General features: G+C 38.5%; 1 protein-coding gene across 2 annotated transcripts; it reads right to left on the bottom strand.

The window, feature by feature from the left end:
• Window positions 1-545: 545 nt before the first annotated feature.
• Window positions 546-12,453, bottom strand: cx47.1 (connexin 47.1). 2 transcript variants are annotated; one of them, XM_035670202.1, is made up of 2 exons: window positions 12,269-12,453; window positions 546-2,859 (listed from the first exon to the last, which is right to left on the bottom strand). In XM_035670202.1, the coding sequence occupies exon 2, from the start codon at window positions 2,828-2,830 to the stop codon at window positions 1,580-1,582; it is 1,251 nt and encodes a 416-aa protein (XP_035526095.1). In that variant the 5' UTR covers window positions 2,831-2,859; window positions 12,269-12,453; the 3' UTR covers window positions 546-1,579. The 2 variants fall into 2 exon arrangements, with proteins under 2 accessions (XP_035526095.1, XP_035526096.1); XM_035670203.1 differs by lacking the exon at window positions 12,269-12,453 and adding an exon at window positions 12,118-12,259.
• Window positions 12,454-14,364: the final 1,911 nt, after the last annotated feature.

Raw genomic sequence — 14,364 nt, 5'->3', positions numbered from 1 at the left:
GTGGATTGATGGGTTAGTTTTGGAGGTTTGCAGTCGACACCTGGTGCTCCAATTATAAGTGGATGGAAAAATGGGTGTTTGTCTCCATGAGTCAATCTTTTGACACATGGACACCCTGAGTCTTGTTTTAATAATAAAAGTACGATTTTAATAAGTTTTTTTTTATTGCGGCCTGTAATATATTCTGGAAAAGTGCTGCTTTTCCCTTTTTATAGTATTTCCCCATATTTAAGACAATAAAATGCTGTGCGATTTCTGAGGTTGTAAAAAGTTTATGCCCCTCCAGCACCAACACTTTTTTGCTGTAAGTTCGATTATTCTTATTATAGGTTTACTGCCCCATACATTTCAAAATTCTTCTTAGAGAACACACACAAAGGGACAGTTTGAATCAGTTTGTATCTGAAAGGTTTTTTCTGTAACAACATACCTGTCTATAAACTTTATCGCAAGCTTCTAACTTTAAATTAGACTTTTCATTTTGCAGTTTCAAGAATGCACCATTGCCCAGCAGATGTCTATTGTAAAGCAAGAAATCAGAGGTTTCAAATAAGTTTATTTCTTCATGAACAGTCTTTAAAAGTTTGAGGCACTTTGAAGTATGACAACAGTGAAGGCAGGATTAAATATTACTCTAAAACCAACTCTAGAAACATACTGCTTCAATGACAGAATAAACTTTACATGCCTAAACATAAGATAAATGTAGAGCTAAATGTAGAGCTAAGGTTGGGGTTTCTACTGTAGCCTATGTGTATACTGTTCTCAGTTGTAAAGCATGCATCATCTGCTTCAGATTGCAGAAAATCAGTATTTAGTTTAGAAAATAATCAGATTTTCTATTCACTTACCTCTTCCCCTTTAGATGTGACTGCAAGGCTTTAGAAAATATAGAATAGATAAAGGCTTTGCACGCAATGACTGAAGATCATCACACTGAGCAGATGTTAACCAGAAGAGCCTACAGTGACACAGCCCTGTTTCATTATCTTTATCAAAATATTTCACATTTAATCTGCTTCCAGCAACACTCATCCATACTACATCCAAAAATACCCCAAATAATAAACATGCATCGTTCCAACAACAATCATCGTTCTTCAGAAATGAGTCATTGTGCATTTGTACAGTGTTTTTCACTGCATTTTTAAATTTGGATTGAGGGTACAATCACACACTTAGAAAGTTAGATTTCCTCAAATTAATCCAGTTCAGCGGCAGTCAAGGGTAGATCAAATAAATAGCTTGAAGCAGTCTGTTTATACTTTGACATTTTAGCTGGAATTAGAGATGTTTAACTAAGTAAGCACATGTTAATCTTCCAAAAGCTATGGCAAGCACAAAAAGACACACTACAGTAACAAAGAAGATTCATGGATTTGATAATTTCGTCATGTGTGTTTTCTTTTTTTTTAATTCCCAAAAACTGTGTATTGTACTCCTTCAGCTGGTGTGATTGAAATTGTTGTTATTGTCCAAAGTCGCATCTTACGCACACACACATATCCTCCAGCTGTGTCTCAGTGCAGTCCTAGAGTCCTAAAAGGTTTTAATTTTTAATTTACTAAATTAGATTTATCTAGATCCAGACAGAGGTCTTTCCATTTTTTACAATGGTTGCAGCCTTCTCTGTGGCTGATTTCGGCCTCGCTCCTTGTTTCTCCTGGACTGCATTGACTCGATTTTGCTCTGCCATGGTGCCCCCAGATACAGGACTACTGGTTCTGGAGGTTTGCTGGTTGGTTTTGGTTTGATATGTTTGGAAGGCCATATCAAGCTGTTCCTGGGCAACACGTAAGTGCCGGTGTAGGCTCGCCAAATCAGAAGGGATGTTCTCATCTGGGCTGGTGCACTGCTGTTCCTGGGCCACGTTGGCCACGTTCTGCTCATGGGTGATGAGGCTGTTGGGGATCCTGCTAGGTTTGTCTGTCTTCATCACAAGGTTGTACCCCGGAGGGGAGGCTGGGATGTTGCGAGAAAACGGGTAGCCGTAGGACATCCGCCGGCCCCGGTTCCTCTTCATGCGAAGGGTGTCCCGAAAAGTGCCGATTCCTAAGTGAAGCATCTCACAAACATTTAGCACGAGACAAAGACAGCTTACCACATACATGATAAGGAGGAAGATTGTTTTCTCTGTGGGCCTGGAGATGAAACAATCCACTCTGTGTGGACAGGGCACCCTATTGCATACATATGAAGGATTAACTCGAAAACCATAAAGGAGGTACTGTCCAGCAAGAAAAGCTATTTCAAAAATAGCTCGTGACATCAGCTGAAGAACATAGATTCTCATCAGACCTTCTTGCATAATCTTCCGGCGGCCATCATGTTTTGGTGGGTCTTTAGTGCTGCTCACTGGTTCAGGTTTGGCCTCCTGTACCTCCAGTGTATCCTCATAGATCATGGGCTCAGCATCGTCATCTTCATCCTCCTCTAAGACGTCCTCCAGATGGTGGCTCTCTCTCCATCTGGAGTGAGGAGGTTTTTTGCGGAGCCTGTTGTGTTTCCTGCGCTCCTCATCTGAACTTCGGGCTATCTTGTGGATGGCGTAACCCATGTACATGATGGAAGGAGTGGAGATCATGATGATCTGGAAGACCCAGAAGCGCACGTGCGAGAGAGGGGCAAAGGCATCGTAGCATACGTTGTCACAACCTGGCTGCTTGGTATTGCAGGTGAACTTGGTTTGCTCGTCCGAGTAGATTGACTCACCGCCAACCGCTGTGAGCACAATGCGGAAGATGATTAGCACAGTCAGCCACACTTTCCCCACAAAGGTGGAGTGGTTGTGGATCTCTTCCAGAAGACGAGTGAGAAAGCTCCAGCTCATGTTGCTCTAACAAGCTTTTCAACTAGAATCTGTAAAGAAAAAATAAAGAATTGATTAAGATGTAAGTAGGGACCTGTTGAAAGCTGATTTGCAAATTAATTTAATGTTACTAACCAAATGCAGACTAGGGCCGCAACTAGTTATTTTCAACCTCGATTAATCTGCAGATTATGACCTAAACTTATTACTTCACAATACGTATTTTATTCAACCACCACTTAAAAAACCCAAAGATATTCAGTTTACCATTATATAAGGCTAATAAAACCAGCAAATAATCACATTTGAGAAGATGGAACGAGATCATTCTTGGCATTTTTGCTCAAAAAATGACATAAATGATTGATTTGACTTTTCCATCAATTAATTGATAAATCTAATAATCATTTAAACTCTAATCCAGTGTGGACCTATAGCTTATAGGAAATGTGGCATGCTTTTCAAAGGGAAACAAATCAATTACAAACACAGTCACTGTTATTCTGTAATTGTGTTGTCAGTTTAAAATCAATTAATTGAGTAATATATGTGTCACATATATGTGAACAGGGATGCCCAAACTTTGAAGGGCCAAAACTGAAGACCGAAAAGCAGCACCTATTGTATTCTTAAGATGCGAAATGATATTAGGATCCCAAAGTCCCTTAATTGAAAGTGTCACTCTTCTCGCCATGTTCAGATTATGAAAAATAATTCATATTTAGGGATCCTATATATTTAAAGAACATTCTAGCTCATAAATATAAACCACTTTAAAGATAAATTTATGTTATAATTTTGTTTTTAAATAGTTTTTTTTTGCTAGAAACATCTTTCAGGCCAAATCGAACCTTATGGTGGGCCAGCGGGCCTCACTTAGGACAGCACTGCTTGTGACAATGTACAGTTTGCAAATGTCTCAAACATCAACTGTAGTCATCTCCACAGTATTACTTTGCGATGTAGAGGAGACGTTCATGTTGAGTTGATTGCAGTCAAACAACAGACAATGGCTTGTGTCGATGCATGTTGGTAAGCAGGGTGATGTCATTCAGCCACCATATCTAAACACACAGTATGCAGTATTTCTAGTATTCCAGTCTAACAGAAAATGGCAAATAGCAAACGTAGCAAAGGGAAGATTAAAACAAACCGCCAGCAACAAAAATCACTTTGATTAGAGCTTTGACCCAAGAACATGCTGAACACTAGAAGAGGGTGACTGAAAACACAAAACGAATCTGACAGCTCTGAATGTATGAAAAGCCCATTCTGCTACAAGAGTGCACTCCACTCAGAGTGCCACTTCAGAAACATACTGTACTCTGCGTTTCTTCATGCCAAGGGACACAGACACACACACACACACACACACAGAAAAACAGATGACATAAAGCCTCACAGTCACTACTGACACTGTGAGGTGAATGAAGCTGCGATGAGGAGACAGCATAGTGTGTCTGTCCCTTCATTCATGGGGCAGAACTGCAGAGTTAATGTTGATCTCATGACTGCGTTCCCCGGTGTGGGATGTGCCATCTCCCCTGCCATCTGAGTAAACAGGAGAGGCTTGTTGCTCTGCCACGAGGCCTCCCCTCCAGATCCAGCACTGCTGACGCTGGGGAGGGGTACAGCCACATGGAGACAGATGGCACCTATGGTGGGCAGCTCATGTCTGCCCCAGGATGGCATGACAGGAGGGACGCTACACTGAGGATTTACACCAAAGTTTGAATACATCTGCTGTGTATCATAGCATCAACATTATACCTTAATATCATAACAACAACATTATACCTGATCTTGACATATCTGCCTGATGTGTTCTACAGCTTGTTATGTTAATTATTTGCTGCTTTGTCTGGCTTTAGTTTTTTGTTACCGTTTTAACTAGGTCTCCATTGAAAAGAGGTTTCTAATTGAAGTGGGACTTGCCTGTTGGATATATAAAGATTTGATTTAACTGAAGATAAAGAGTGACATGTTCACATTAAGAGCAGCAATGTAAATGCAACATAATGTACGTTTCTCCTTTTGACAATGTATAGCTTGAGATCATGTTTGGGTTCATGAAGTCTTTCTTCTGTTGAGATATCATACAAAGCTACGTACGCCAAATAATAGATATTTTTCATTTCTAATATTTTTTAAATGGCCAACAACAAGGGCCATACCTTTTAGGATTTAAATGTTTCAGAAACTTATTTTACAGTATTAGCTACAAAGGTATTGTAGTTACAAAAGAACCTTAGGATTTATCAAATACATTCACTCATGATTTTTAGATTCTAAAAAGTAGAGCCACTTTTTAATAGACATATTACAAATGGATATTCTTACTGTAAATTAAGGTAACAATATTTTAGATGATATAGGTATAGTTAAGAACCTACTGTATGCATAAGATATTGTTCAATTGTAGGACCAGGAATTTCATCATAAATGCAGGGGCAGTCTTATTTTACATGAATTAGGGTGCATCATATTGTTGGATGAAAGTATAACAATGTCTTCTTTAAACGTTAGTTATATTCCTTTGTCACTATAGCAGAATATTCACATTTGAATGACAATGACATGAAATGATCTTTTAGAAGCGTTAATTCAGACACAGAAGCAGTCCAGAAATTCCCTGTAACAAAATGTGATGTGTGTTTATATGACAGGATAGTCTATATCATATAGTTTCTTTAGGGGAAAGTCAATAACGGAAACAACCCACCTGGAAAAGTTGCACATGCATTTCCCATCCTGAACGTCTCTTCTGCCTTTTCTAGACATCCCCTGCACAGTCTGATCCATGGAATACCACTTCCATCCTAATATCCTGGCCTTTTCCCTTTATTGACAACTTCGAGAATAGCAAAAAACGGGAAAACAATGACCGAACTTAGACTAGACTTTCTATATATCCTGTTTTCCCACTCTGAAGAAGTGAGGTCTCGCCGCTGTGAATGCCTCACATTCTGGCTTGTGTCTGGTTTCTATTACACCAGCCTTCTGCCCAAGAAGGAAGTATAAAAAACAGAGAGGCAGAAAAAAATCCTCCTCTGGCAAGTGACCCTCATCCAAGGGTTCAGACTTGAGGATATCGTACTGCAGATTGAAATGAACACCCAGCTGAGGGAGCGTGTTAATCGCAACACAGTCAGCCTTTCCCCAATGCTCATGTGCAACATTTTCAACACAGATGATGAGGGTCTCTCTCTCTCTCTCTCACACTGTTTCTCTTACTTTCTCTCTTTCTCTCTACATCTCCATCAATCTATATATGTCAGCCTCTTGCAGGTTAACATCTTCATGTCCTCCAAACATTTATGCAGCATCAGCAGTAGCTCACTGACACACAAAATATGTATATAAAGTTGTGGCAGACTTTACATTTGCAAATATTCAAAAAGGCCATTAACAAAACATCCACAGCTCTTCCTCTCTCTCTCTCTCTCAACCTCTCTGTATCACACACATACACATCAACCACAGTAAATGCAGATTAGCCACCTCTATATTATCTGTCAATTACATAACAGTTTACAGTGGGTGACAGTTATGAAAAAACAACTTTGGGGAGACAAAGACAGGGAGTTTGAGGACAGAAGTGTCATTGAGACATAAGCCACCTTGCCTCTGTGCAGATCCGCTAGAATGTAACCAGCAGGTACACTCAGTCATATCAAGTGTCATAATATTTAGATCCTCCATCCAGGCAGATGGCCAGATAACAGAGCAGAGGATGGGTCGCATTCTGTACTCCCACTACACATCTTTTCCGACTTCTTGTTTATTCTTCAAGCTTTCACCTCGTCCTGCAGAGCGCAGTAGCACACGTTGTTACTTAAGGCATGTGATGGATTTTTTTTTTTTTACGAGAGGAGAAAGAGCGACTATATGTGGACAGCAGTCTCTCTCTCCCTCGCACACACACATATAATTAATTTTTTTTAAGCCTGAAATGACACGACAAAGTACAGATCAGGAGGTGATTCATGCAAGATTAAAATCAGAAAGGAATTTCTCCATTTCTTTATTTTATGTGCCAGACCTTGCTGTCAAGTTTGGGAAGGGATATCAGCTCAACTACTTTTAATAGACGACAGACAAACGGGTGGGTGTCTGGCTTGCATTAATGAAATGTGTCTGGTCATTGTCACAGGGAAAATATTATTATAATGTTACTTTCACAAGGCCCTCAATAACCCTTAGTTATGACCTGTATACAGCTATAAAGCGAAGAATAACGTTCAGCAACATCAGTAGGGCCACCATAAATCACATTGCAGTTTTAACTCAGTTCCGCAAATGATGATGAAAAATTCTTGAATTCATGTGTCTTGATATAAGAATATGAGACTGTTAGTCAGAGAGCCAAGACAACTGCAACGAGACATGAGAAAATACCATCACATGAGAAGTCTTTGCATTTAAATCTTGTTCTGTTTGAGTAGTTTGTGGTCTAAAGAACGCTTTAAGAGCCCAGCCATCTGGGCCTGCAGGATGCATCCTCCAGAGGCCTCGCCTTCAAGGCTCCCCTCACCGTCTGACTGAGGAGATGTGGCGTAGCGAGCACCCCTGGTGCAGCACTGAGGAAAAGGAGACGGGGGATGCTGCTGGAGTGACTAGAGCATTTGGGGTTTGGACATGTGCTATCCCTAAGGGACGGATGAGCACGTGTTTTGAAGTTGCAGCGCATTCCTCTCCATCCAAAATCTTCACGTCATCCAAAAGACACAGATGGTCCAGTGGAGATGGTTGATAAGTGAACATTCAACCGAAGTCAATTAGAGTGTATGTTCCTAGACAGTTAGAGAAGAACTTGCTGCCAGTGGTTAACTCTCATTGAGGTTTTATTATGCTTTAATTGAATAATCTATCTTTGATGTTAATATACATGTCTCTTTATTAGGTCAAAATTATATTTAAAATAGGGTTTATTGCTTTCATCAATTGTGGTTAGACATATTTTTAACTATACTACTAAAATAGTACTAAAAACTTTAGTTTTACAAATCTGACATGGCAAGGTAACCAGGTAACTGTCTATACAATAGAAACAGACATATTACAATCATATGTCTTTTATTTTAATTATTGACAAATAGTTGATAATTATCAGTCAGGGATAAACATGGATTACCATTAATAAATGTCTCCACACTGGGGCAGTTAATTCCATTGTTCTGTCATGATAGAGCAGCATGTATGTGATAAATGCAAAACTGTATTTTTGACAACAGTTCCTTTCTTCAGGAGTGAATTAGTATTTGCATTAAAATATTAAAATTGCTCAAAACAAAAGTGCACAAATGCATGGAGTCAAACCAATGTCTAGTTTTGAATGTGTTGTCCCCGTGTCCTCTGACAATTCAGGCTATTCTAGCTTTGGGAAACTGTGGTTCATGTTGATAAATATTGATTGAACTGCCCAGAGCCAGGAAAGTGTTACAGTATTCCCCTGTAAGACACTGTCTGACATTGCTGTTGTCACAAGGACTGGCATCATGTGACCCAAATGATGGTGTTTAATATTCATTAGGTTCAAGTTATATTTAGTGTTAAATGTAAAATACATTTTTTTCAACTGTGGTAGCATCTGTGAGATATAACTGTCAAAAAATCAAAGACAACTGACAAATAAACGATTCACTTACAATTTTTAAATAATAATAATTCATATTTATTTAATTTTGCACTTCTTGTATGAGCCATTTCAGACATTTATTGCAATTTATTAAATGTATACTGTCAGTGACAGAAATATTTTGACCGAATGATTTTTTATTCCCAGACAGTTTCACTTTTAAGAGGTCACTGGAAGCTGTGAGGGTTTGCAGGGTAGCCGAGTGTTGAAGTGATGCAACATGGAGGAGTGAACATCTCGAACAACTCTCCTTGGCCGCCACCAATGTCATCACAAGAGTTTTATCCACATGTATTTACTGAAAAAAGTTGATGCGAGCAGACTGGGGGCTGTGGAGGTCGGTGTTTATATAACAGATCAAGCTCCACCATGTGACTTGGATGCCCCCCCCCCGCCTCCACCCACCCTCAGAGAAAAGAGTGACACAAGACACCAGAGCAAAAACATGCAACTTGGTGCTTGGACTCCTCCTCTCTCTCATTTCTCCTACCACTATCATTAAACTGCTCTTACCAGGCTGTGGGGGGCTATCCCATAGGCAGCCTGAGAGTGGTGGCAGTCCCATCTCATTTGTTCATTTTTCTCCCAGTTTCTCAGCTGAGCCTATCCTACCCCCGGGGTGAGTGCGTCCCGTGCCAGTTTTACTAAGGCTGGTCTCCACTGAAGCGACTGAGATGAAAAGCCTTGAGGTGGATGCCAACAACTTCCCTCAGCCAGGGCTCTGCGTCTCTGCATTACACTGTTTTAACACTGCACTCACAAAACAATGGAAACTTGTTTTTATTACTAGTGTACTTTGGTTCAGTTGCTATAAAATAAGCCAAGCCACTGGTGTACAAAAAACAAACACAACCTATGTGGTTAATATGTGTGAAGGGAATAAACTAGTCAGGTGTTTCATTATATCTCAAAACTATTTACCATAACAGGTAAAACCCTCATATTCATTCCATGTTATACATCTTAAAAACTAAAGTCTTAAATTTATTCTTAAATTATTTAAAGCACAGGAGCAAATGAATGTGTAGAGCAATATTTGAATAAGGTTCAATTTTATTGCCTTAATATACTCTAATCATTCTGGTAGGTAGTAAAGATTTGCCACGTAAAACTCTTAATATACATCAGTGTGGATGCTTTATGTAAGGTATTTGGCAGACCTATAGACATTAAGAGCTCAAAAATAATGTCCCATTTATTTTTATGTGTTTGTGAATAGGAAGTAAAAAAAAAGCACAGAGTGAGTGTTGCTTGACCCATTAGACATTTCTGTCACAGTTAACACTCTGCTATGAACTGATTTTTTCTGCCAGTTCTATTTCTCACAGAAAAGTTGTAAACTCCAGTGGTTTGTCTGTACATAACTGACAGTAGGCTGCACAGTACAGTGGGGCCATATAATGTTTGGCCTTTGTCAACATTAACTTCAATTGAAAAAAAATAAATAAAAGGGTGAGTAGATGGAGACTATGTCCTTATTCTGAAAGGAAAAAAAATACTACTCATGTTAAAGTACATCACGAGAAGAGTACACTAATTTGAATGTGCTCGACAGCCCTTGGATCACAGGGGTCCTTAAAAGTATCTTGTAAATAAGTATTTTGTATTTCCTCAATGAATGAATGAATTTTATCTCTGCCAGTGTGGTAAAACATTTTGGCCAAAATAAAATGAATACACAATTTATCATAGTTGAACCCTCAAGTGAATTAATAAAATAGCATTTTCTTTTATCAAAATGTACATCATCTTTAATTGTTTTACTGCCCATCATTATTCTTACACACAGTGGCTGATGAAGTTTTCCATCAGGGCAGTAAAATCCAACACACAGCCACCCATCCAAATAAACAAAATAATAGCGCTTTCCTTGCAGAGCTTGAGGGCCTTAATCTTTGACATTATCTTGTCTTAACTGGCTATGTCATGAGCTGATCTGAGGCAAGCCCAAAGGAGCGGCAGACCTAGTCAGGGTCATTTGGACTACCAGAGATATGTTTACTGCATCTCCTTCCTTCCAGATGCCTTTGCACCATTGCCCTTCTCCAAGTCAGTGAACTCCAGACACTGGTAGCAATGCTGCAGGACCACTGATAACAGCAATACACCCTCTTTGGCGCACACTTACGAAATAAAAGCTCAGATCAGAACTGTACATGTGCACATACTGTATAGTGTACTATAGTTAACACATGTTAGAGACACATTTCAAGCTTGACTATTTAGGCAGTGAAATTGCTAAGAAAAGGCGATACATTTACCTTCAAGGTCATTAGGTTTTTTTTGTAAAAATGTGTGTAATGAATATTTTCTTGATGCACTAAATAGAAATAGAAGAGGACCTGCTAAAAAAAATACATATTAATCAATGATAATATATATGTTTGCTTTGAAAACCTGTAGCTTATCTACTTTTGTCAGTGTATGTTTTTATCCACTAGATGGCAATCATGTATTCAACTGACTTTCCTCATGGACTTTGACAAATATTTTGGACACTATCTGAGGTTAGTGACCTGTCTACCCAGCATGTGAGAGGACAGCAGTCCTGATATTGGGGTCAATGACCCAGTTTAACATTAAAAGAAACCAGTGTCAGACTGCACAAAGTTCAAAGCTGAAGACATTCACTGCACCCAATTATGGTAGCAGAGGAGTGCAGTGTCTAGAATAAATACTTGAAAAGTTGATACTGTACAATTCATTAGCGGCATTGTCATTTGCAACTACAATATGGCATACAAGCTTTCACTAGAAATCCCAACAACTACAACTCATATGTAAGCTACATCAAACAGGAAGGGTTGTTATACATGCTGTAGTCTCATTGTTTCAGGCTTTCCTGTTACATTGCTCACAGCACTGTGACACTGAAATAGGTTATTTTTATTTTTCTGATTTGAGAAAAAAATAGTTTTCCTACCTAATATGTTTTAGTTTTGTTTTAATTCAATTATATTCTGTCAAGCACCAAATCAAAATATTAATTGTTTTTACTTTATACTTTATAGAAACAGTACCATTCAAAAGTACAGGACATAAACCAATAACTTTTTTTAGTGTTCAGCTGTCTACTAGAATATGAATTTGAGCCTCTATGGCAACAAAATAATGGTGTTTGTGGTAGAAAATCAGACATTATTAGACATTATTTAATCATTGTTAAAATGTGTTATCTCTTGACTAACTCAAAGGAACATCGAGGTCTTTGGCATCAAACTTAGTTCAGACTGTCCAAGCGAATAAATTACTTATTTTTAATTTATAATTAGTCTTTATTAAATTCGGAATGAATTATCAACTAACAGAATAGCTTAGTTTTGCTTCCTGGCCAGTACTTTCGTAGATACGTTCACTGTAGGACAACGGACAACAACCAGAGACTATTTTTTTTTTATCAGTCAGTGCTCATAGAATTTCTCCGGATTTAATTTAAACAATTTATTTTTAATGAAACAACACATAATAAAGTCAGCTCTATTTTCAGGGATGAAATAGAGATCACTGACACCATGAAACAACAATACAATATGAGACAATGGTCAGCTGCATGAAAAAAACTAAACCTCTTAACACAGCGTTAAGCCCGACTTTGGGTCTCTTTAACCATCTTTATTAAGATTATAATATGAATAAACTATGTATGCAAAAATGTAATGAGCAGACCTACTTATTTTCCGCCAGTTGACTTCAAGTTGAGGTTACATATCCAGTTGAATTCAAATGCTGGCAAATGTATAAAGCCAACAACTGCATACCCTGGGAGCCTTCAGCATAATCCACCACTGTGAAAAAAAACGACAATAAAAGGCTTTACCTACCTGTCCATGTGGATAAAGCAGGAGCTTATTCTATGCTTTATAGTAGGTCATCCTGGGCGGGCATCCAGAGGCATCGTTTCACTGCTCAGGCTCACAAGCAGGATGAGAGAGACAATGGGTCGTTTTTCTTCAAAACCCCTCACCACCAAGTACAGGCAGGACACTCAGGAGACCAGCTTCCTGCCAAAGGCCCCATTGTTTCCCCAGCTCGTCCGCCTGCTTTGCCATGACCACTGACTGTTTGACTCCTACTACCACCCCATTCATTCACCCAGAAATTAACAGTGACGTAGCTCTGGACCTCCAAAACCTTGCTTTTCCTGATTTAGCTCTTTCAGTGCGCATAAGTGTGAGTGCGGATGTGCATGACATATGAGATTACTACCAAAGTTATCACAGGTTATCTGCCTTATTTCCAACATAATTTTTGTAGGCGTTTAGTCAACCGCATTTCTGGGTGTTCTACACATTTTTAAATCTGTTTGAACCTTTCCTATGATGCACATTGTGAAGAATATTTGTGCAAGAATGAACTGGTTTGAACTGCCACTTTCAAAGGTTATTTTCAAGGCCAAGAAAGCTTTTGTGAGTTTGTTTCCTTAGCTGGATGTACAGGGCTGTTGTTGTTGTTGTTGTTGTTGTTCTTTAGGTGATGGAAATGTGGCGTGACACTGCCTTTTCCTGATGTGCCATGGCATGCCAACTATTTGGTGATCACAAAAGATCTGATATTCTTTTTTTGGCACTGTGTTTGTCCTCTTTTTGTATCACAAAAGGAAAAGTAGCACCTTGTACTGTATAATAATCAACTTAAAATATATTCATATATACCCCAAAGTGTTCTAAGACAACTGAGACTATGTAAAACAATAACAAGTGAATATTGTCATCAAACTATGTTTTCGATTTAAGCTGTAACGATATATTAAATAATAATTAAAAAAACTAAACATTTATTAATTGATTCTAAGCATCAAATAGCACATAAGTTATGAGTAAGAAGGAATACATCAAAAGTCTAATCAATTAATTACATTTTGGAATAATCTCACCCCTATTAAGAAACAAGTTGATATGCTATGATATCCACATCAACATTTAAAGCATTTGTCTCCCCAGAAAGGATTCATTGTATTCTTTAAAAAATGCTTCTGCTGCAAATTTCAGCTCCCAGCAGGAAGCTGTTGAGGAATTTGTTTGTGCTTCAAAGGTCATGGATGTTGTGTGTTAATGTCAGACTAGAAACAGCCAGTGCTGGAATGGAACTAAGCACATTTACTCAAGTACAAATCTGAGGTATTTGTACCTTACTTGAGTAGTTTCTGCTCATGCCACATTACACTTACTTCCTTACTACTTACTTTACTACTTACTTACATACTTCACTACAAATAAAATTATTGATAAAATTATTGATTGATATTGAATTATTTTAACTCAACTACAGTTATCTGACAGTTATAGTTACTTTACAAATTATACAGATTATTGCACAACATTTAATGGGTCTAGCTTCTCATATATGAGGATTCCTTGCTTTTCTGTTTAATAATTGACATTTTTAAAAACTGTTTTGAGGTTTGAACTAATCGTTGGAGTATGGCCGCTGCTGACGTGCTGCGTGTGTCTAACCCTCATTTTAGTGTTTTTAATGTACCAGTATATGCTGAACAGGATGAACAGGAAGATATTATCTGGGGAGGCGTTGCCCATCCTCACGTCCTGCTTCCTGATGAGCCAGCTCCTGACTGAAGCGGCACCCGGGGCCAGCTTTCCAAAAGAGTAAAGAGAACAAGACAGAGACAGAGAGAGATACAGATACAGAGATGCACAGCAATAACCAAGCAACAGTAACAATTATACTAGTAGAAATTACTAATAATAATGATGGTGATGATGATGATGATGATGGTGGCGAAAACAGCTATTATGATGATGAATGAATAATAATAACAACAATAAAAAAGTCTGGGGAAGAAGATAAGTAAGTAACATGGGTTAATGGGACATGAATGTGTACAGATATAAAGGGAGAGGAGGAGAGGAACTCCGCCCCTGCCAGTCTAGGCCTAGAGCAGCATAACTAAGGGATGGTT

Source organism: Morone saxatilis, unplaced genomic scaffold (genome assembly GCF_004916995.1).
Source record: "Morone saxatilis isolate NCDOM2014 unplaced genomic scaffold, NCSU_SB_2.0 Contig23, whole genome shotgun sequence".
Taxonomy (NCBI): Eukaryota; Metazoa; Chordata; class Actinopteri; family Moronidae; genus Morone; species Morone saxatilis.
Note: the sequence above shows the minus strand (reverse complement) of the source record. Positions and strands in the feature narration are given on the sequence as shown.

Coding starts and splice junctions, on each gene's coding strand:
- cx47.1 (XM_035670202.1), bottom strand. CDS start 2,830: ATGAGCTGGAGCTTTCTCACTCGTCTTCTGGAAGAGATCCACAACCAC.